Here is a 24,546-nt window from a genome sequence, read left to right as displayed (position 1 = left end):
GATGATGAAACACAAAATGTTATTTGTAACTTTGTAATGATAGGTTTTCGATTTACTTACTTTCAAATTACACATCAAGTCAAGTTTATTTCTCATATGCACAGGAACACATGGGACACAAAAACATAAGACTGGTTGCTCTTAATTTTCCAGTATTGACCATGCACATTCCGATCTTGTGCTGTTGAAATGAAATGTGTTTACACAATTCAATCATGTTTGTTACATTTGGGGATTATAATTCATTAAAGACTAAGATAAATAACTATTTTGCAGACGAGTAGGTACGGGGCCCCATCGCTGTGGCTCCTCTCCATAGATCCCAACGTGAATCTGATGTGCCACGATCACCGAAGTTTGCAGGCAAATGCACTAGCCCGGAGCACGACTAGGGAGCGAATCACTGCCCCATAATCAAGACTTTGTGGAGAGGCTGAGCTCTGATTTTAAACCCGCCCTCTGGAGAGATCTAATTTCCCCAAAACCTCCCATTTTCTCTCTCTCCTTCTGTCCCTTTTTCTTTATCTCTTATTTTTCGTCTTTCGCTGTAACCTACCCCCCACTCACGAATCATGGATCTCACAACGAGATGTTTGTTTCTTCTACCCTGCCTTTGCATGATATCTGCGATCGATTTAGAAGCAATAGACACAAGCTACTATGTGGAGCCTACTGCCACTTCAGATGTTATCGACTATAAGGATCCCTGTAAAGCTGGTAAGATTTTGGAACGCTATTTACCTCGTTTATGTGGACCTCAAACATGCCACGAAATGCTTTTGTGTGTCTGGAAGCTTGTGGTCAGTGAAGGAAATGCATTTGGAAATGACAGCGGTGAATCGAGTTTTAAAAGGTATAAGGATATTTTATATTTTTTTTATTTTTGACCTATTGTCATAGTTTAGCTGATTCACGCGTTGAACATAACCTACTGTTGACATAGCTAGTGGTGGAAAGCTGGCACTCGTTGAAATAAAATAAGGACAATGTCATTTCTCAGGGTATAATGTTAAAGGCATGAAAGAAAAAAAAGTTTTGAATTTTAACTGGAACATAATGCAAACATGTTATTAGTTTAAAAGTTGTGTCATGTCTTTATAGAAAGTATTTTTGATGTATGATCTTTCTGTGTAGTTAAAAAAAATATGGCATTTTTAGCCTAACTTGGAAGAATAAAGATCCATTGGAGAGCACAAAATAACTACCTATTGAACTGTCAGTTGAAACTATTATAATCCTTTCTACCGATCTTACGTTCACTTATTATTAAATAGGCCTTGATCGTGAAGAAAAACGCTGCATTTTAGTATGTTATGAGGCTCCAGTGTTACCCACTTGGTTTTGTCATTGCGCAAAATGACGTGCATTTAATACTTCACCGGCTGTTCATGTGACCACTGAAAACAAGCAGCTGGAGGGGGTGCTGTAATGTAGTCCACACCTGGTCTATTTTATCCTCATGTATGATCTCCAGTTCTGACCACTCTAAATCCCAATTCTGTTTACATTAATTGGGAGCCTATGTGATCTTCTAAATATACACTACATGACCAAAAATATGTGGACACTAGAATGAAAAACAGGCCCACACCATTATTCCTCCTCCACCACCAAACTTTACAATTGGCACTATGCATTAAGGTAGGTAGCGTTCTTCAGATGCTGAAGTGTGATTCATCACTCCAGAGAACGCGTTTCCACTGCTCATGAATCTAATGGCTGCCAGCTTTACAGCTGACGCTTGGCATTGCACATAATGATCTTTGGCTTGTGTGAACCTGCTCGGCCATGGAAACCCATTTCATGAAGCTCCCGATGAGCAGTTCTTGTGGTGACGTTGCTTCCATAGACCGTTTGGAACTCAGTCGTTTGTGTTGCAACCGAGGACAGAGGATGTTTTTGCGTTTCAGCACTCGGCGGTCCCGTTCCGTGAGCTTGTGTAGCCAACCACTTCGTGGCTGAGCCTTTGTTGCTCCTAGACGTTTCCACTTCACAATAACAGTACTTACAGTTGACCGAGGCAGCTCTAGCAGGGAAATTTCTCCCAAGGATGAACCAGACTTGTGGAGGTCTACAATTTTTTTTCCTGAGGTCTTGGCTGATTTCTTTTGATTTTCCCATGATGTCAAGCAAAGAGGCACTGAGTTTGAAGGTAGACCTTGAAATACATCCACAGGTACACCTCCAATTGACTCAAATGATGTCAATTAGCCAATCAGAAGCTTCTAAAGCCATGATATAATTTTCTGGAATTTCCCAAGCTTTTTATAGGCACAGTCAACTTAGTGTATGTAAACCTCTGACCCACTGGAATTGTGATACAGTGAAATAATCTGCCTGTAAACAATTGTTGGAAAAATTCCTTGTGTCATGCACAAAGTAGATGTCCTAACCGACTTACCAAAACTATAGTTTGCTTACAAGAAATATGTGGAGTGGTTGAAAAACAAGTTTTAATGACTCCAACCTAAGTCTATGCAAACTTCCGAATTCAACTGTATATATTATTTTAAAAAGCAGCCAACAAGTGCTCACCATATGTGGGAGCTCCTTCAAGACTGTTGGAAATGCATTCCAGGTGAAGCTGGTTGAGAGAATGCCAAGAGTTTGCAAAGCTGTCAAGTTCAAAGGGTGGCTACTTTGAAGAATGTATAAAATGCAATGTTTTGATGTAACACTTTTTTTTGGTCACTACATGACTCCATATGTTTTATTTCATAGTTGGGAAGTCTTCTTCTATTCTACAATGTAGAAAATAGTAAAAATCAAGAAAAACTCTTGAATGAGTAGGTGTGTCCAAACCTTTGACTGGTACTGTGTATATATCTTGGCTGTTGTTTGTTTACGTGGTATTTCTCTTATCATATGGATATTCTCCCATAGCCTAGGTTGTAGGCATAGCCGCGGGAAGTAGGGGTGCTGAGGGTGCTGCAGCACCCCCTGAAAACCAGAATAAAAAGAAAACAATATTATACACTGTGCCTTAACCAGTTCTGCATTAGCGATTCGATATAGCCGTCTCTAGCGTGCCGGAAAATCTCAGCACCCCCCTCCAGCAGAGGCAACAACAAGAAACGTAGACTAAAATCATTCCAATCCTGATTTAAAATTGCAATGGCTGTTTACCTGTAAAGGCTGGCTTTAGGACCATGCAGAGCATTGGAGAGCAGCCTGTGCGCCTTTTTCTGTCACTTTTAGAAAGCAGAGGGCAGAGACAGTGCCATTTCCTTTGCCGATAAGCTGTTTAGACAGTGTGCTGATGTAACAGTATAACTTTAGTCCGTCCCCTCGCCCCTACCTGGGTGCGAACCAGGGACCCTCTGCACGCAGACAACTGACACCCACGAAGCATCGTTACCCGTCGCTCCACAAAAGCCATGGCCCTTGGGGAACCACTACTTCAAGGTCTCAGAGCAAGTGACGTCACCGATTTGAAACACTATTAGCGCGCACCACCGCTAACTAGCTAGCCATTTCACATCGGTTACACTCACCCCTCATTTGACTTCCTCCTTTTCCGCAGCAACCAGTGATCCGGGTCAACAGCATCAATGTAACAGTATAACTTTAGTCCGTCCCCTAGCCCTGACCCGGGCTCGAACCAGGGACCCTCTGCACACATCAACAACTGACACCCACAAAGCATCGTTACCCATCGCTCCACAAAAGCCGCGGCCCTTGCAGAGCAAGTGGAACCACTACTTCAAGGTTTCAAAGCGACTGACGTCGCCGATTGATACGCTATTAGCGCGCACCACTGCTAACTAGCTAGCCATTTCACATCGGTTACACTGATTGCTTTGAATTTGATGTTGGCATTTGAACTTGGTCTTGTAAGCCTTGTTGTAATCTGATAGCTAGAGGTTCATTTTAATTGGGAGGAGGGGAGTCCTCCTTTTTTGAAACCAAAAGCTGTTTTATTGCTATTAAAATATAGGTTGTGATAGCTGTAAGCCTAATTTATTATTTTCATTTTTTCACCCAGCAGGCTAGTGCAATTTTGGTTTCATGTAGGTAGGCCTATCGAAGACAATAACAATTGCAGGCTATAACAATGTGCATTGTCATGCAGTGACAGAATGATAATTGAGATCATGCAAATTATTACCTAGTTGGGCTAACTTTTTTTTACTTATCGCTATAGCTGGCAGTACCTACAGTTGAAGTGGGAAGTTTACATACACTTAGGTTGGAGTCATTAAAACTTTTTTTCAACCACTCCACAAATTTCTTATTAACCTACTATAGTTTTTGCAAGTTTGTTGTGTCATGCACAAAGTAGATGTCCGAAGTATTTTTTCCAACAGTTGTTTACAGACATTATTTCACTTATAAATCACTGTATCACAATTCCAGTGGGTAAGAAGTGTACATACACTAAGTTGACTGTGCCTTTAAACAGCTTGGAAAATTCCAGAAAATGATGTAAAAAAGGTACAGGTACAAAAGTATCTATATCCACAGTAAAACGAGTCCTATAACGACATAACCTGAAAGGCCGCTCAGCAAGGAAGAAGCCACTGCTCCAAAACAGCCATAAAAAAGCCAGACTACGGTTTGCAACTGCACATGGGGACAAAGATCGTACTTTTTGGAGAAATGTCCTCTGGTCTGATGAAATAAAAATAGAACTGCTTGGCCATAATTAACATCATTATGTTAAGAAGTAAAAAAGGGGAGACTTGCAAGCCAAAGAACACCATCCCTACCGTGAAGCACAGGGGTGGCAGCATCATGTCTGCTTTGCTGCAGGAGGGAGGGACTGGGGGCACTTCACAAAATAGATGGCATCATGAGGATGGAAAATTATGTGGAAAGCAACATCTCAAGACATCAGTCAGGAAGTTTATGCTTGGTTGCAAATGGGTCTTCCAAATGGACAGTGACCCCAAGCATACTTCCAAAGTTGTGGCAAAATGGCTTAAGGACAACACAGTCACGGTATTGGAGTGGCCATCAAAAAGCCCTGACCTCAATCCTATAGAAAATGTGTTGTCAGAACTGAAAAAGCGTGTGCAAGCAAGGGTGACTTCATATAGCAGGGGGTCTGCAATCTTTTTCATATGAGTGACAATTTACAATTGATCCTACAATTTCTAAAGATCTGCGTGCCAGTTATGATTTTCATATAAGCATTGTAGGCTGCTCAACTCTGCCCAGGAAATGTCTAACTGCCCACAAACTGAATAGCCTAATTCTACCTGGCTAATAGACAGAGACGCTGTTCATTCAGCCACACCCCACGGAGCTCCACTATGCCTACCTGTACCGAGGCACTGTCCATTCAGCGGTGCTGAATCACGAACACTGCCTTAATGTGTAGGTTTTTCGTAATTCCCTGGTCGAGTTGTTTGTCTTTGTCCTTGTCGATTGTAGGCCTAAGTAATTCCTTTTATGTATGCCTTTTATTTCAATGCATTTGCAGGATTTTTCTGGCATAGTGTCAATGTCGGCCTTGATAGCGTGTATTATGCATCTATTTTTTCATGTTGCGCTGTTCCCCAGTCTGTGGAGCATATGTATGAGGTTGAGTAGTGCATTGTACACAGACATTTAAACCTAATATTGACGTGATAATGTCGGGGACATTTTTTGTTGTTGTTGTTGCTGTTCTCCAAATAGCATTATATTGTTTTAAAATTGTGTATAAGTACAGTAAATGAGCTTCAACTGGCGGGTGTATTTCAACACACCCCGCTTTGCCATACCCTAGGTTTAGCTGAGCTGCACTACCCCCACCCCCCAAACTTTGGCTATGGTTGTAGGGGTCCTTCATTTATAACCCAGGCAAGATGTGTAGCCTAATTAAATCCAATCAATATATTCTGATTACATCAAGATCTGATTACACCATCCTCTGGCTAGTTTACTTCTACAAATATGACAACATTCAGAACAGAATAGGCATATATATTTTGTGTGGAAGAGCATATCTCAGTTGTCATCGTAATAAACAATGTGCTGTGAATTCACTGTCTCCCAAAGTGTCTGGTGAATTTCTAGAGATTATTTTCCCCATCTGCTGAAGGCATTTAGGGTACAGACAAGAGACATGTCTCCTGGTACTTAAATTGTTTGGCGCTTGTGTCTGTCTCATTCTCGCTTGACAGCATCATGCAGATGAAGGGTATGTGTAAAGTCCTTCATGTCCCTGTTAGTTCAGTCCTCCTCCTCCTACTTCTCCTCCTCTGTCTTCATTTATCCTCAGCCCAGTGGCCTGGATTCTTTGTCCTGTTTTTCTACTGAGAAGAAGCTGGGTTGAGCATGATCCCAGCCACTCTATTTGGGCAATTCCACGATAACGGAATTGCGCTGAGACTAAGATTTTTCACTTACAATGTATGCCAAACCAAAACCAATGATTTCAAAGTTTAACAAACCATATAACTCTATGATCAAGGACTACTTTTAAAAATGTACAATGAACATTTGTCAAAAACACATTTACTGGAAGAGCTGTGCAGATGCAAAGTTGGGACAGAATTTCGGTAATATCTCTCTCTGTTTTTTTATGTGACCACGTTTTCCAAAACTCTTAAATATCTGCTCCGAATTAAGTTTCAAAGATGTCTGCAGAAATGATTGAGTGTCAGCTATGACATGACACCTTGCGTTTAAAAATATATATATTTTGGTTATTGAACTACAGTAAGTGAAGTGGATTTACACTTGGTAACATAATTGTGGTAACGGATATTCATCATGGGTCCCTGATCAATACTACACAGAAATGCATAATTATGGATTTGTTGCATGTCATTCTCTTCATGGTGATGTATCCTAAATAGGATTCAGTACAGCACATTATAGTGTACTCAACTGTATTGTAATAAGCTCTACTTTAGTTTTTTTTACTGTGCTGTCCAAGCATAGCCATCTATGATTGGTTCTGATTTGGTGGAGGATGCTGGTTATAGAATTACGTAGGAAAGAGATGGGGCTCATGGGTAGGTGTCATTAAGAGCCAGGAGAGGTCGCGTTCATTTTTATTTTTTTATTTTATTTAACCTTTATTTAACCAGGTAGGCCAGTTGAGAACAAGTTCTCATTACAACTGCGACCTGGCCAAGATCAAGCAAAGCAGCGCGACAAAATCAACAACAGAGTTACACATAAACAAACGTACAGTCAATAACACAAAAATCTATGTACAGTGTGTGCAAATGTAGGGAGGTAGGCAATAAATAGGCCCTAGAGGTGAAAATAATTACAATTTAGCATTAATACTGGAGTGATAGATGTGCAGATGATGATGTGCAAGTAGAAATACTTGGGTGCAAAAGAGCAAGAGGTTAAGTAATAATATGGGGATGAGGTAGAAGGAAAGAGATGGAGAGAGGGTTCCAGACTTGAGTTTTAATCACTTAATAATTCATAAACAAAATGTATATCAGTGAAAACACAAACTAACTGATAGGTCCACCTTTACTTGTTACTTCTGTGAACTTTCATTATCCTCCCTCCTCATATGGGAAAGAGAAATTAGAAAATATCTTAAAGATATGAATTTCAAAACACAAGGCAATGTTTCTTAAATTTACAGAAGGCAGATAAAATTATCCTAAACTAAATATTGATATTAGTTCAACATTGTGTAAATGTATATATGCCTTAATTAAAAAATATATATATACATACATACATACAGTTGAAGTCTACATACACTTAGGTTGGAGTCATTAAAACTAGTTTTTCAACCACTCCACAAATTTCTTGTTAAAACAAACTATAGTTTTGGCAAGTCAGTTAGGACATAGACTTTGCATGACACAAGTCATTTTTACAACAATTGTTTACAGACAGATTATTTCACTTATTTCAGTTATAATTCACTATCACAATTCCAGTGGATCCAAAGTTTACATACATTAAGTTGACTGTGCCTTTAAACAGCTTGGAAAATTCCAGAAAATGATGTCAAGGCTTTAGAAGCTTCTGATAGGCTAATTGATATCATTTGAGTCAATTGGAGGTGTACCTGTGTATGTATTTCAAGGCCAACCTTCACACTCAGTGCCTCTTTGCTTGACATCATGGGAAAATCAAAAGAAATCTGCCAAGACATCAGAAAATAATTGTAGACCTCCACAAGTCTGGTTCATCCTTGGGAGCAATTTCCAAACGCCTGAAGGTACCACGTTCATCTGTACAAACAATCTGTACAAACAATAGTACGCAAGCATAAACACCAAGCATACTTCCAAAGTTGTGGTAAAATGGCTTAAGGACAGCAAAGTCAAGGTATTGGAGTGGCCATCACAAAGCCCTGACCTCAATACTATCGAAAATGTGTGGGCACAACTGAAATATTGTGTGCGAGCAAGGAGGCCTACAAACCTGATTCAGTTACACCAGCTCTGTCAGGAGGAATGGGCCAAAATTCACCCAACTTATTGTGGATGCTTGTGGAAGGCTACCTGAAACATTTGACCAAAGTTAAACAATTTAAATGCAATGCTACCAAATACTAATTGAGTGAATGTGAACTTCTGACCCACTGAGAATGTGATGAAATAAATAAAAGCTGAAATAAATCATTCTCTCTACTATTATTCTGACATTTCACATTCTTAAAATTAAGTGGTGATCCTAACTGACCTAACTGAAATGTCAGGGATTAATTGTCAGGAATTGTGAAAAACCAAGTTGAAATGTATTTGGCTAAGGTGTATGTAAACTTCCAACTTCAACTCTATATAAAATATATATATATATAAACTCTTAGCTTTCATTTGACACCCAATTTGACATGCTCCTATGAACCCCACATGTTGGTGCTCATAGGTCCTTTTACATGGAAATGACCAGAGGCAGAACATAATAAAAGTGGTGTTTTGCAATACAGAATCCATCACACACACACACACACTGCTCTAATTTCATATAGCTTGTTTATACTTTTCTTGTATGTAGTAAGGCGTGATTACGTGATGTTTTTTACAGGGGGTTCAAGAGGTTGCTTCCTCTACTATCTACACAGATCTGTTTAGAGGAGCAACGTTATCAGTATTTGTCATCTCAGTTGTCCAGGCAAATTGTTTAACTTACAAATAGGAACATGTGGGATCTGACTCATGGTTAGGAGCCCCCTGGAAGCAGAGTAAATCAATCAGTACAAGTGCTCCAAGTGGGATTCCTAAATGTAAACAAGTATGTCTTCATCATGGGCTGGAATTAAGGATGCAACATGAACAAAAATGTGCAGTGTTTTCTGAAGATCAAAGGTCCGAGGTGTCAGTTTTTGCTCGTTGCTTATTCCATTGACCTAACATGATATCTTTAACTTGTCAAGATGGAGCAAATGACCAAAATCAAACAAACAAATGTCAGGAAGTCATTTCTTGACATATTTTAGTAGTGATGGTAGACCAGTCCCATCATAATTTGAACAGTGGGTTAATGTGTTCACATGTACCCGTGGGCAATGTTAAGGACAGGTTCTGAAAAGACGGTTAAGTACAACTCCCACCCATTTCTAGCCTCCGCCCCATTTCAGCTGTCTCACTCAAACTTCTTCACTCAATGACTCGCTCACTGACTTACTCACGCTCTCTCGCAAAAGGTGACTGTCAGCAATCGACAGTGGTGTTGTGTTCCTTCGTTAGTGCCTGTATCGATTTTTACTAAAGGATACCATTGCATTTAGTCAATTTGATAGCAGTCTGCTGCTTTCAAGGTTAGCTTTAGGTCAACAGTGGTTAGTGCACTTGCAAGTTTACAAGATTAATAAATTGTTTACTTGAGCAAAATATAATTGCTAACATTACAAATGGATGAATATAAATTGTAAATGGAGAAAATCCATTTTTAAGCCGATAGTTATCTGATAGAAAATGCCTTAGTTCAGAGCTCCAACCATGGCAGCATCCCAGCAACTTGTTTACTGTAAGAACCTATTAAGATTAGGTCCACTCATTTTATATATAACAAAAAGAGTGCATTCTATAATTCTATATAGAAAATGCAAGTCACGCTCAATGCCACCTGTATTTAAATCATGATAGATCTTCAAGAGAGCCGAAACTGACTTGACATTTGAGTTTGCATTGTGGGGTAGATGACTTAATCTACCAAGGAGCTTCTTTCAAGGGTTGAGTCTGTTGGATTTGAAATCATATATCCTTCTCATTTGTATTCTGACATCATTTCATTTGAAGTCTGTGGGCTACAACAGGCTTTGCCCTCCGTTTGAGCTCCTCTGCTGTAAGCGTTACCAAGAGACGTGCTGTAGCCTATAGGGAGGGTGAGGAGGAGACCAGCCTCAAGCAACCCCCTGCCCTCGCTTATGCAAGTGGTTTTCCTGTCTCCCCCACCCCCCTCCTCTCTCCTCTGACTGTCCCTGGCAGTTCCCACAGACTGTACTGTAGGTCATTCACACCATGCCAGGCCAGAGCTGCTGGAAGGTGGAGGGCAGACTGGCCACGCCAGCGTAAGGTGAGTGAAGCCCATTGGCAGCTTATCTGGGAGCTGATAACTGGCCCTGAGGATTGCATGCATGCAGTCAACCTTTAATCATCCCCACCGTTACTTATACATTTGACTATGAGCTAGTCTCTGACTTGATAATAAACAATGGATCCTGGGTGATAGGGGATGTTTGGAAGGCAGCTGTCTACTCTGATGTCTTTGTCATCTGAAGAGTCTAGTTGGATAATTCCCTAATTAATTTCAAGTGTCCTGAGTTGTTGATAGTGTGACCCAGAGGGAGCTTGTATCTTGAGGCCATGTTCTCTAAGAGACCTCACGTGCTACTCAATGGTTCGAAACCTGGATATTTAAATCACAGAATATAAATCACTCCTCAACAAATGGGATCCCAGCGGGTAAGGTTATTCTCAAACAGATCTAGTGAAATATTACTTGTGTGATTTAGACAGCAAGAGCCAGATGTTTGTCATTGGGAGAGAATTTGATGGGTGATTATATTAGTCAACAAAACTAAAATATCAGCGTTGTTGTAAACCAATTTTTTAATGTCTGTTATATGGTTTGTTGATTTAGAACTAAACTCTCCATCTCTTATTTTTGGAGAAAAATACATTTAAACGGTATAGTCTTTGTAAATGATATCATAAATATGACTGGTGGAGTTATGTCATACATGCAGCAAACAAAACTATATGGAAATGTGTGCTTATTGCAGCATTACCGCAAAAATGGAAGAGGCAAGTGAAAGGGGGAGAAAGTAAAGAACTGCATTAAAGACCGAAATTGGTTAAAGTATACCAGTTTAATTTAAGGACCAAACAATTAACAGCTGTGCCATATATTACAAAATAGTTGGGAAGAGATTTTCGATGTACCGATTCCATGGCACATGGATTATGAACTAATGCACAAAATAACGCTGGATTCAACACTTTTAGTTTTTGCATTTACATTTTTATACAACATTCTTGCAACCAATAGAATGTTATATACTAACGTTACCGTTCAAAGTTTGGGGTCACTTAGAAATGTCCTTGTTTTTGAAAGAAAAGCAAAAAAGATTTGTCCATTTAAAATGACATAAAATTGATCAGAAATACAGTGTAGACATTGTTAATGTTGTAAATGACTATTGTAGCTGGAAACGGCAGATTTTTATTAATGGAATATCTACATAGGCGTACAGAGGTTCATTATCAGCAACCGTCACTCCTGTGTTCCAATGGCACGTTGTGTTAGTTAATCCAAGTTTATCATTTTAAAAGGCTAATTGATCATTAGAAAACCCTTTTGCAATAATTTTATCACAGCTTAAAACTGTTGTGCTGATTTTAAAGAAGCAATAAAACTGGCCTTTAGACTCGTTGAGTATCTGGAGCATAAGCATTTGTGGGTTCGATTACAGGCTCAAAATGGCCAAGAAACAAAGAACTTTCTTCTGAAATTCGTCAGTCTATTCTTGTTCTGAAAAATGAAGTCTATTCCATGCGAGAAATTGCCAACAAACTGAAGATCTCGTACAACGCTGTATACTACTCCCTTCACAGAACAGCGCAAACTGGCTCTAACCAGAATAGAAAGAGGAGTGGGAGGTCCCGGTGCACAACTGAGCAAGAGGACAAGTACATTAGAGTGTCTAGTTTGAGAAACAGACGCCTCAAGTCCTCAACTGGCAACTTCATTAAATAGTACCTGCAAAACACCAGTCTCAACGTCAACAGTGAAGAGGCGATTCCGGGATGCTGGGCTTCTGTTTCTCAATATATACAGTTCCAGTCAAAGGGTTGGACACACCTACTCATTCCCGGGTTTTTCTTTATTTGTTCTATTTTCTACATTGTAGAATAATAGTGAAGACATCAAAGACATCAAAACAATGACATAACACATATGGAATCATGTAATAACCCAAAAAGTGTTAAACAAATATATTATATATATTAGATTCTTCAAAGTAGCCACCCTTTGCCTTGATGACAGCTTTGCACACTCTTGGAAATGATGCAGACAATCACATGGATGGAATCTGCAATATTAATGCTGATCTACCCCCCTCCCCCCAAAATACAAAAAAAGAAATCAATAATAATAAGTAGAACTTCTCCATTTAGTTACTATTGGGACCTGCTTCTAGAAAGCTCCCAAGGCAATTAGTTATCTACAGGGTATGCAGCCATGCATGGTAGATGGAACGTATACAAACCAGCCCACACATAATGTAGTTTATATCAACAGGTTTGCTCCTGTAGTTTTCAGGTGATTAGGGTGCCATGGTGTGGTCATAATCTGGGTGCATTAGTGGGAACAATATGTTTGTTGTCAATGCTAAGAAATAACAAATGCTCTGGGAGTGCTCATTTAAATGACTCAAAGCATGCCTAATTAAGCAACAATAATGAGAAGCTAAACAAGCAAAGAGGGAACTTCTTTACAGTTCAGTCCCATTTGTCATTCATTTTGTCTTGTCTGAATTATTCATTTGAGCTCCATTACTGGAAATAGTGTTTTCCCCACCTGTAGTTTCTTTAAAAGTCTCCTTTTAAATGTATTTAAAGAAGCTTGGATGTCTCTTCATGACACAATGCATATTTAAGCCTATCTCAGCTTGACTAATGACTATGACAATTCTAAAGTAAATTCTCTAATCTCTGATTTGTACTTTATGTAGCTACCACTCTTCACTAGCCATAAAAATGCATCGCAAAGATATGGCATATGAGTAATAACAGACATAATGGTTACATGATGATCCCATAAAACTCTAATGATTATTTGAAAATGTTATGGCTATACGATATGGGAGCTATTGGAGAACACTATGTCAGTCATGATTTTAAGATTACATTTTAGACATGGATAAATATGGGAAATCAGATCCTGCTAATGGGCCTGATGGAGTTTGAAATACGTTAGAAGAGACAGGCTCTGGGCGTGTGGCTCTGGACGTGTGGCTGCCTTCATGGTGTCAATAATAAGACTCTGGACTGATCTCTGCTGTGGTGCCTGATGAGACTTCTAGGCTTTTATTGGAGCGTAATCCCCTCTTAGAATCTGGGGCTTTAGCCTGAGGCTTCTCTGGAATCTCTCCGAATTACACCTTAGTTGTGTTTTTTTTCCCCTCCTGCCTTGGGCTCAAATTGCAGTGTGAGGAAGTATCAAGGTAAGCATTTGCTCAAGAAAAACAGCTGGAGTTGTTTTTCCAGAAGGAGAGGGGCACAATATTTACAAGACTCCCACCTTCCATAAAACCACCAATCACCTCTTACTATAAGCTTTTCATAGACTGTAACACTGTTTGCCTCACTATTCGTGGTGCCTGGATGTTTTGTTTGTATTTTTCTCTCAGGAATTTTAAAGATACAGCCACAGAAGGCACAATGATGCCTCATTTTTAACTCGACAACCAGTGTTACCCTAGTGTATACTAAGTGTAACAATATTAGAACAATTTGTGTTTCCATAGCTAGGACTAACAGTGAGGACAAGATGAGAATCGACAACCTCTGCATAATCAAAACAGTTGCGTTGTGGTGTTAACGTTCACAGTTAGCCATTGTTATGTAAATTAAATCTGAAAAGTACCAGTGGCCTTGCTTTGGCCCCAAGTGAGAGCAGGTCTGCCGGAGCCATGGCCCATTGAGATACGGGTGCCGGCCCGCATAGATGGAAACAGAAAAGTCTGTGCCTTTTGGGTAAATCCTGTGTGGAAATGTGCCATGAGTGTAGGGTATCACCCTGCTGCCACACTGTAGCCAACATGTGTGAAGTCAGATAGGGTTGGCATTCACAGAATGAAACCTGAAAAGTGATACTTACCCTGTCATCAGATGGTAATCATCTTAACGCAATACACTATTGGCTGCCATTAGAATTCAAATGCTTGTTTGTTTTCAAAACACCCTCACTGTGAAAGGCATTGCCATTTCATTGTAATGCATTTCAAGCCCACGTCAGCTGTCCTTTTCCACATCTCATCTCAGGGTCTTTGATAGGAAAATATCTCCTTTTTTCAGGCAAACTGAGTACTACAGAAGTCCAAGTCTCCTAGTGATCCTACTTTCCTTTATGTGATAGTGGTGTTGGTTTTTAGAGGTTGTTTGTAGTTTTACTGTACCAGATGTGGTGTCCTGGTGGTCACACAGGGAGAATAATCAGTAAATAGTGTCAGTAAGGGTCATTTCCATGTAAAAGGATCTAAGAGCACCAACATGTGAAGTTCATAGGAGCATGTCAAATGGAAGCCAAGAGTCTGTTTATTTTATTTTATTATTAAGGCCTATATACATTTTTCTACCATTTTCCATCCTAAAAATTAGGAATAAGCAAAGGCTTTGATTTCTTTTCAAACAGAGGGAAAATAGGGTCTTAGAAAACATCTACCAGAAAAAATATTTATGTATTAGAAATACATGTTTTAGAAATACATCAAAACACAATGAAGTAGAAGTAAAGGAAAATGTTGTCCACCTTCTGTAAGTTTAAGAAACATAGCCTTGTTACCAAAAACCCACATCTTTAAGATATTTTCTAATTGAGGGAGGACAATAAAAGTTCACATAACTATCAAGTAAAGTTAGAACTATCAATTTGTTAGTTTTTAATGAAATCAATTTAGTTTCTGAATTATTAAGTGATTAAAACTCATTCTGTTACCAAATCGGTAACAGAATTTCAGAAAAATTGGTAACAGAATTTCTGCAATTGAATTGGCTGAACCAATCAGACGTCTAGGTTTCACAAGTTTGGACAGCACAGTACAGTACTCACAAACCATAGTCACCTGCTACTGTCCTCCCTTCCACTGGCGTACTGTTATGTTCAGCTGAAACTTTCTCTTTCTGTCATCTGATGGTCAAAGCAAGTGTGAAAAATCTGGACAATCCCTGTCTCTCTCCTCTCTCTCTCCAATGAATGTCACATCTCCTGGCTCTTACTGACAGCAATTACAGTCCTTGAGGGCCTGATTGGTGTCACAGATTTGCCCCAGCCCCAGCTAACACACCTGACTCCAATAATCACTTAATCATGATCTTCAGTTTAGAATGAAATGTAATTAATCAGCTGTGTTTGCTAGGGATGGAGAAAAAGTGTGACACCAATCATGTCCTCGAGGACTGGAGTTGCCCACCGCTGATTTAGGCATTTACTGTAACCAACATCCTCACCCACTGTGCACGGTCCAACACCGGAAGTCCATGGACATTGAAAAGTAGTTTTCAATTTGGTTAGTCCGCCCTGGCCGTCTGGACCGGCCTTCATTTGGCCAAAACATATACTTCCATGATTGGTTCAGATTTAGTCTGGTCTGGACCAAATCTGAACCAATCATAGACGTCTATGTTTCACAAGTTTGGACAGTAAAGTAGAGCACAGTAAAGAAAAATAGTATAGTACAGCACAGTCATGTATTGTACAGTAGAATAGAGTATACAGTAGAGCACACTATAGTTGAGTGCTCAATGCTTTAGCACACTCCGCCAACCCTGATGTCCTTGCCTTGTCTGAATCCTGGTTTAGGAAGGCCACCAAAAATTCTGAGGTTTCCATACCCAACTAAAACAAATTCTGTCAAGATAGAACTGCCAAAGGGGGAGGAGTTGGCCTGCAAAGTTCTGTCATACTTTCTGGGTCTATGCCCAAACAGTTAGAGTTTCTAATTTTAAAAATGAATTTCTACAGAAAAAAAGTGTCTCACTGTTGTCGCCTGTTATAGACCCCCTCAGCTCCCAGCTATGCCCTGGACACCATATGTGAATTGATTGCCCCCCATCTATCTTCAGAGTATGTTCTGTTAGGTGACCTAAACTGGGATATGCTTAACACCCCGGCAGTCCTACAATCTAAGCTAGAGGCCCTCAATCTCACACAAATTATCAAGGAACCCACCAGGTACAACCCTAAATCCATAAACATGGGCACCCTCATAGATATTATCCTGACCAACTTGCCCTCCAAATATTCCTCTGCTGTTTTCAATCAGGATCTCAGCAATCACTGCCTCGTTGCCTGCATCCGCTATGGGTCCGCGGTCGAACGACCACCCCTTATCACTGTCAAACGCTCCCTAAAACACTTCAGAGAACAGGCCTTTCTAATCGACCTGGCCCGGGTATCCTGGAAGGATATTGACTTCATCCCGTCAGTCGAGGATGCCTGGTTGTTCTTTAAAAGTGCTTTCCTCACCATCTTAAATAAGCATGCCCCTTTCAAAAAATGTAGAACTAAGAACAAATATAGCCCTTGGTTCACTCCAGACCTGACTGCCCTCGACCAGCACAAAAACATCCTGTGGCGGACTGCACTAGCATCGAATAGTCCCCGCGATATGCAACTTTTCAGGGAAGAACCAATACACGCAGTCAGTCAGGAAAGCAAAGGCTAGCGTTTTCACAGAGAAATTTGCATCCTGTAGCTCTAACTCCAAAACGTTCTAGGATACTGTAAAGTCAATGGAGAATAAGAGCACCTCCTCCCAGCTGCCCACTGCACTGAGGCTAGGTAACATTGTCACCACCGTTAATCCACGATAATCGAGAATTTCAATAAGTATTTCTCTGTCTGGCCATGCTTTCCTCCTGGCTACCCCAACCCCGGCCAACAGCTCCGCACCCCTGCAGATACTTGCCCGATTATTATTTGCCGCCATTGTTGCGACCCCTATTACCAGTCTGTTCAACCTCTCTTTTGTATCGTCCAAGATTCCTAAAGATTGGGAAGCTGCCGCGGTCATCCCCCTCTTCAAAGGGGGTAACACTCTAGACCCTAACTTTTATAGATCTATATCCATCCTGCCCTGTCTTTCTAAAGTCTTCGAAAGCCAAGTTAATAAACAGATCACTGATAATTTTGAATCCCACCGTACCTTCTCTGCTGCGCAATCCGGTTATATTATATCTAGAATCGGCTTCCTATTTCTCAACAAAGCCTCCTTCACTCACGCCACCAAACATACCCTCGTAAAACTGACTATCTAACCGATCCTCGACTTCGGCGATGTCATTTACAAAATGGCTTCTAATACTCTACTCAGCAAATTGGATGCAGTCTATCACAGTGCCATCCATTTTGTCACCAAAGCCCCTTATACCACCCACCACTGCGACCTGTATGCTCTAGTCGGCTGGCCCTCGCTACATATTCGTCATCAGACCCACTGGCTCCAGGTTATCTATAAGTCTATGCTAGGTAAAGCTCTGCCTTATCTCAGCTCACTGGTCACGATAACAACACCCACCCATAGCACGCACTCCAGCAGGTATATCTCACTGGTCATCCCCAAAGCCAACACTACCTTTGGCCGCCTTTCCTTCCAGTTATCTGCTGCCAATGACTGGAACGAATTGCAAAAATTGCTGAAGCTGGAGACTTATATTTCCCTCACTAACTTTTAAACATCAGCTATCTGAGCAGCTAACCGATCGCTGCAGCTGTACATAGCCCATCTGTAAATAGCCCACCCAATCTACCTACCTCATCCCCATATTGTTTTTATTGACTTTTCTGCTGTTTTGCACACCAGTATTTCTACGTGCACATCACCCCACTGTTAATTTGCTTGTAATTGTAATTACTTCACTACTATGGCCTATTTGTTGCCTTACCTCCTCACGCCATTTGCACACACTGTATATAGACCTAATTTTTTTTCTATTGTGTTATTGACTGTACTCTTGTTTATTCCATGTGTAACTTTGTGTTGTTGTTTGTGTCGCACTGCTTTGCTTTATCTTGGCCAGATCGCAGTTGTAAATGAGAACTTGTTCTGAACTAGCTTGCCTGGTTAAATAAAGGTGAAATAAAAAATAAATCAAATTAAAAAGTACACTAATAGTGCCGGGACGATACCAGTATCGCAATACTCGTTAGTATCGTGGCACGGAAACAAAACACGAAGCGGATTTAACTTATTTAGCAAAACAGCCATGATGTTGGAAACAAACATCATCATGTTGTGATCCAGAGTCACATTTATTTTCCAAGTTTTAGCACACTATTTTACATACAGCAGGACCAAGGAGACCTACATCGCGTTTTCATTTTTGCCATGGAAAAAATATTGCGATACTGGTAACGTCACAGCCCTACACTATAATGAACTGAACTATACTCCGCTGCAGGGCTATTTTTTTTTATTAGATAAAACATTTTATTTTTGTATATAATATATATGTTTATTGCTAGCTGCAACAGAATACCATTGTGGATATCATTTTTAAGTCTCTGCATCCAGTATGAAGGAAGTTAAAGGTAGTTTCACAAGCCAATGCTAACTACCACAATGATTGGAAGTCTACAGGAACAGTTAGCATGCTAGCTCTTCCTGTTTATCCAACTCTGGGCAAGCAGATACAATAGTTATTTGAGAACTAACAATGAAATAAGCTATACAGTCAGGTAGAATTTTAAAAATTAAATAAAATGTTAATGGCCATTCAGGCACAGCCCATTGAGTTTTGTTATAATGTTTGAGCTGAGGAACACAGCATTAGCCATGGCAAAATACATAGAATTGCAGGAGATTAGCTTCAAAACTGCTAAATGTTTTCTCAGCTCAGTCTATTTGTTTTGTTTTTATTGCAGAAAATTTGCAACAGCAACATTTGCTCCATGCCGCCAATATATTTTTCTACTGAATAGACTGTTAGAATTTACACTTCCTCTTCCAATGAACTGTGGGGAGGTCAAAATTAATTAAAATAATGAAACTGTCTACCAACTATTAATTTAAAAATGTTGATTACTTTTACTTGCCATTATCGTTCACTTGATGATAAGACGATGTCACTCTGTATTCCATTTTTTGCTAACATTCTTTTTTTCTTTTATTTTACCCTTATTTTAACAGGTAAATTGATGACTGAGAACACATTCTTATTTACAGCAACAACCTGGGGAATAGTTACAGGGGAGAGAAAAGGGGATGAATTAGCCAATTGAAAGCTGGGTACGATTAGGTGGCCATAATGGTATGAGGGCCAGATTGGGAATTTAGGGCTTAACCGGGCTTAACACCCCTACTCTCATGATAAGTGCCATGGGATCTTTAATGACCATAGACAGTCAAGGCACTCGTTTAACATCCCATGAAAGACGGCACCCTACACAGGGCAATGTCCCCAATCACCACCCTGTGGCATTGGGATATTTTTTTTAGACCAGAGGAAAGAGTGCCCCCTGCTGGCCCTCCAACAACCCTTCCAGCAGCATATTGTCTCCCATCCAGGGGCCAACCAGGACCAACCCTGCTTAGCTTCAGAGGCAAGCTAGCAGTGGGATGCATGGTGGTATGCTGCTGGCAGTGGGATGATGAGGGTCCCTGGGTTGCAGGTTTGCCTGGGTGGGGGGGGTCCCTGGGCAAGAAAAGTTTGAAAACTCCTGCTGTACTGAACTCTACTGTTCTGTACTCTACTGAGCTCCACTGTGCTGTACTTTGATGTTCAAATTTGTGATTGTTTCAGATTTGGTGTAGTCCAGACCAACCAAATTTGGTCTTGTTTGGTGTCGGAGCTCATTAAAACAATAGCAAGTGTGTAGAATAATACCCAAATATGTAAATTATGATGTTGCATATTTCTACCTTTTTTGTGTACCTATTTAAGATACATCACCATGAGGAGAATGAGATTCCTATCCATAATTAGGCATTTCTGTGTTCAGATCAGGGACCCATGATGAAATTCTGTTACCAGGTGTAAATACACTTCACTTACTGTAGTTCAATAACCACAAGAGATTATTTTCAAACTCAAGGTGTCATGTCATAGCTGACAGGCGATTCTTTCTGCAGACATCTTTGAATCTTAATTCGGGAAACACATTTTTCTGAGTTTTTTGAAAACATGGTCACATAAAAAAACGGAGGGAGATTTTACCAAAATTCGGTTACCACACTTTGCATCTGCACAGTTCTACCAGTAAATGTATTTTTGTAAAATGTTCAGTGAAAATTCTTAAAAGTAGTCATTGTACATAAAGTTGTATGGTTTTTGTTTGCGCAAATCTGCAATTCAGTCATGGTGTGTGTCTTACACCAAGGAGGCCGTGTCCTGGGAATTCCCTGAATCAAATGGTGTTTAATTTGATAGAGATCTCGTGCGTAATCTGACGGGCCAAACTGATTGATGGGGGTGGTCTGAGATGAAAGGTATTATGATGGTTAAGATGATCTAAAGACACATTCCAGCGATGGGGGAGGAGAGGGAGAAAGTGTAACGCACAAAGTGCAATCAATCAAATGTTTAATCAAAGGCTGTTTTTATCTTTCCAGTATGTCCCATACAGTGATGAACAGCATCTCTGTCCCAGCCACTAAGTCTGGCACGTAAATGAAAATGCCTGTTTTTGTCTCTCCACAATAGATGTTTATGTTAGGACACTGAGAACCATATCATCTTTAAACTGGAATGGAACAATCTCTTAGAGCGGAAATGATCAAATTGTTCAACCTTTACATTTCTGTTGAAATTAATACCATGGCTGCAGCTGTTGTCATTTAGGTAATGAATGTTGCTGGAAAGAGAGTGGCGGCAATGCTGTGCTCAATAGTGATCTGCTCCCATCTGCCTCTTTCTTTCTCTTTCTCTGGGTTTTAATCTTCATTACTAGTCTTTCTCTGCTCAGTCTGTTTTGACAGTCGTGCACATGCAGTGGGGTTTCTCTGTTTTAAAAATCAACTGGCCAGTGCAATGACTGCCATCCTGTCCTCTGCCCGGTGCTCCATATTGAAGAATCTAGAGATTCTGTCTCTGTCCGTGGATAATTAAAGCCAGTAGACATGGGGATTAATTTTCAATCCCTGGGAGACTTTCCCTAAACCTGCAGCGTCTCCAGGACGACTGGGAAGCCCGGGGGAAATGAATCCTAATGCCGCCGGGGCTGTGCATTTGCTCACTTCAATCTTAGCTGTTGTCAGGGAACAATTATACGCTGGATTAAGAGCTTGTCCCCAGAATGTTTTGTGGCTGAGTGGGTCTCAGCCATGGACGGAAAGTACATTAGCCCTCTGTGCACGGCAGCGGGGTGGGGGTGGGGACAATCCTGCAACTTGTTGTGTGGTTAGTTGGTTCTAGCATTAGGCCAATAAATCAATGTTAATAACTGTGTAACTCAGTTTAGTATTACTGTAGCATTACATATTAGGTAAAGCAGGGTTACTCTCATAAATTAAGTCATCTAATTGCAGCTACATTTTTATCTTCCACTGTGGAAAGAGTGCTCCCTGTCCTCTCGGTGACAGACCCAAATTGATGTTGGTTTTGTCGAAGTGCTTTCTATTCTCTCATCCTTTAATGCTGTCAGTTCTTGGAATCAAAAGTAAGAACAAGAGGATAAAAGAGCATTGTGACAGTCAGTTTGTATCCATTGCATACTGTATGGACAGCTGGTAGCTTGTAGTGATCAGATACAAAGTCTTCATAAAGCATTCACACCACTTTTAAAAATAATAAGTCAAATAAATCATGAAATAAAAACAAATACATTTATATTACATAGTAATTTCATGGATGTAAAGGCCCGGTGGTTAAGAGTTCAGAAATGTCCGCTGCTGCTTTTTTCCATGTGTCCAGAGTCGACACCTTGGCCCTGTGGGATCCTGGCCGTGGAGAGCTTCATAAGTACAATTTCCTTAAATGTGAGCAACCATTGTTGCAATGGTAACTGATGAGGTGGAATCCACCTTTGTAAAATAATCTTCTTAGCAGCTGTGGTTCCTGCCAACCACACTCTCCCTTGGCGTTCTGACAAGTGCCAATCAGAGTCATCACAAAGCAACATCACTATTGGATCTAATGGCATTATTTTATCTATAAGTACAGAGATGACATTGTTAACTTTCCCCCAGAATTCAACCACCCCCTGGCATTTCCACAGCACATGCTGAAAAGTACCAAGGTCCCCTGTGGTGCAGAACTCACATAATGGCGATGGACGAATGCCCATGTGATGTATTCTTTGAGGTGTAAGATACCTAGTCAATTGTACAACTGAATGCCTTCAACTGAAATGTGTCTTCCGCATTTAACCCAACCCCTCTGAATTAGAGAGGTGCGGAGGGCTGCCTTAATCGACATCCACGTCTTCGGCGCCCGGGGAACAGTGGGTTAACTGCCTTGCTCAGGGGCAGAACGACATATTTTTACCTTATCAGCTCGGGATTCGATTCAGCAACCTTTCGGTTACTGGCCCAATGCTCTAACTGCCAGGTAGGTTCTATAGCAAATGTTTTTATTAATTAATTGGTGATTAGGGTTTCTAGATGATCCAGATATATTTTTTCCATTCTGTCTCCCAATTTATTTGTCTGTCAGCAAGTTTAAGTGTAATCCTTTTCCCATACAGTGAATAGAGTTAATGATTTTTCTCCTGCTAGAATTAATTAACAATAGATATTAAAAACAACTCCCTTTGAGGGGGGTCTGTCCGTTAGAAGTTTGACCAATGGGTGTTCTGCTAGTGCTGCTCCCCAGGGGACCCCGTAGGCTTGCATGGATAGGTGGAGTTGAAGGTAAAGACAAAATGATGGGCCTGGGACATTAAAACACTGGCGGATATCCTGGAAACTGAGGAGTCCGTTCAAATTGAATGTCTGAAAGTATAAAAAAAAATCTCTAAATGTATTGTAAGAATCTTATGAATTGAAAATAAACTTTATGCAAATGTGTTACTCAATATAAAATGGATTAAAGTACGATTTTGTGTCACTGGCCTACACACTACCCCATGTCGTCAAAGTTAAGTGTTTGGTAAATACATTTTTAAAAGAAAGCTGAAATGTTTTGAGTCAATAAGTATTCAAACGCTTTGTTATGGCAAGCCTTAATAAGTTCAGGACATGATTTTTGAATGACTACCTAATCTCTGTACCCCACACTTACAATTAATTATATGTAAGGTACCTCAGATGAGCAGTGAATTTCAAACACAGATTCAACCACAAAGACCAAAGACCATGGAGTTTTTTTTAGAAAGAAGATATTGAATATCCCTTTGAGCATGGTGAAGTTATTAATTACACTTTGGATGGTGTATCAATACACCCAGTCACTACAAAGATACAGGCGTCCTTCCTAACTCGGTTGCCGGAGAGGAAGGAAACTACTCAGGGATTTCACAATGAGACCAATGAGGCCTATTTCCAAGCATCTGCATGCATCGTGTTATGGGTATGCTTGTCATCGGCAAAGACCAGGGAGTTATTTTGGGATAAAAAGTAACGGAATAAAACAAATTCACCTTTCAGCAGGAACTTAAGCTAAAGCACAATGCCAAATAAAGCCTATGGTGGAGTTGCTTACCAAGACGACATTTACTTTTCCTGAGTGGCCTAGTTACGGTTTTGACTTAAATCGTCTTGAAAATATGCGGCAAGACATGAAAATAGCTGTCTAGCAGTGATCAACAACCAACTTGGCCGAGCTTGAAGAATTGTAAAAAGTGTGCAAATATTGTACAATCCAGGTGTGCAACGCTCTTAGACTAACCCAGAAAGACTCACAGCTGTAATCGCTGCCGAAGGTGCTTCTACAAAGTATTGACTCCGGTGTGAATAATTATGTATATGAGCTATTTATATATTTCATTTTCAATAAATTAGCAAAGCATTCGAAAAACATGTTTTTGCTTTCTCATTATGGGGTATTGCGTGTAGATGGGTGAGCGATTAAAAAAAAAAATCGATTTAATTGTTTTTGAATTCAGGCTGTAACACAACAAAATGTGGAATAAGTCAAGGGGTATGAACACTTTCTGAAGGCCACTGTATTCTCTTGGCACAGAGTGCCTGTATTTGAGCTGAGTACGAATAGTCTATTTTAATGTTTTGGGGATTTGGTGACACTCACAGTGATTGAGTGTTTTTCTGAGTGCAAATGATAGGATCCCTTTGACTTATGGTATTTTCAACCTGCATGCTGAGCTCTGAGCATGCCCTATCTTGCAGCCAAGGATCTACACCTTTTTCTTATTGCTGTCATTAGCTTGTAATCTTGCTAGCCCACAACATGCCCTCTCCGACCCTCTGTTGCTTGTGTGAGACTGTGGCTACATCTCAGCCAGCTACATATTGTCTAAATAATTATCCTCTGGTGGATAAGGGACGCAAGCTAAAAAGTTTTTTCC

The 24,546-nt window shown here is 40.2% G+C and overlaps 1 protein-coding gene across 2 annotated transcripts in view; it reads left to right on the top strand.

The window, feature by feature from the left end:
* Positions 1 to 324: 324 nt before the first annotated feature.
* Positions 325 to 24,546, top strand: part of LOC110525648 (bone morphogenetic protein 1) — a 53,612-nt gene continuing 29,390 nt past the window's right edge. The window contains exon 1 of one of the 2 annotated variants that reach the window (XM_021605968.3): positions 325 to 717. In XM_021605968.3, the coding sequence (XP_021461643.1) occupies positions 573 to 717 (145 nt within the window). In that variant the 5' untranslated portion in view covers positions 325 to 572. The remainder of the gene's footprint in view (positions 718 to 24,546) is intronic. The other variant, XM_090237447.1, reaches the window with a different exon arrangement.

The sequence above is a fragment of the Oncorhynchus mykiss genome, chromosome 6 (assembly GCF_057628025.1).
Source record: "Oncorhynchus mykiss isolate SJ-2025 chromosome 6, ASM5762802v1, whole genome shotgun sequence".
In the NCBI taxonomy this organism is placed as follows: Eukaryota; Metazoa; Chordata; class Actinopteri; order Salmoniformes; family Salmonidae; genus Oncorhynchus; species Oncorhynchus mykiss.
Note: the sequence above shows the minus strand (reverse complement) of the source record. Positions and strands in the feature narration are given on the sequence as shown.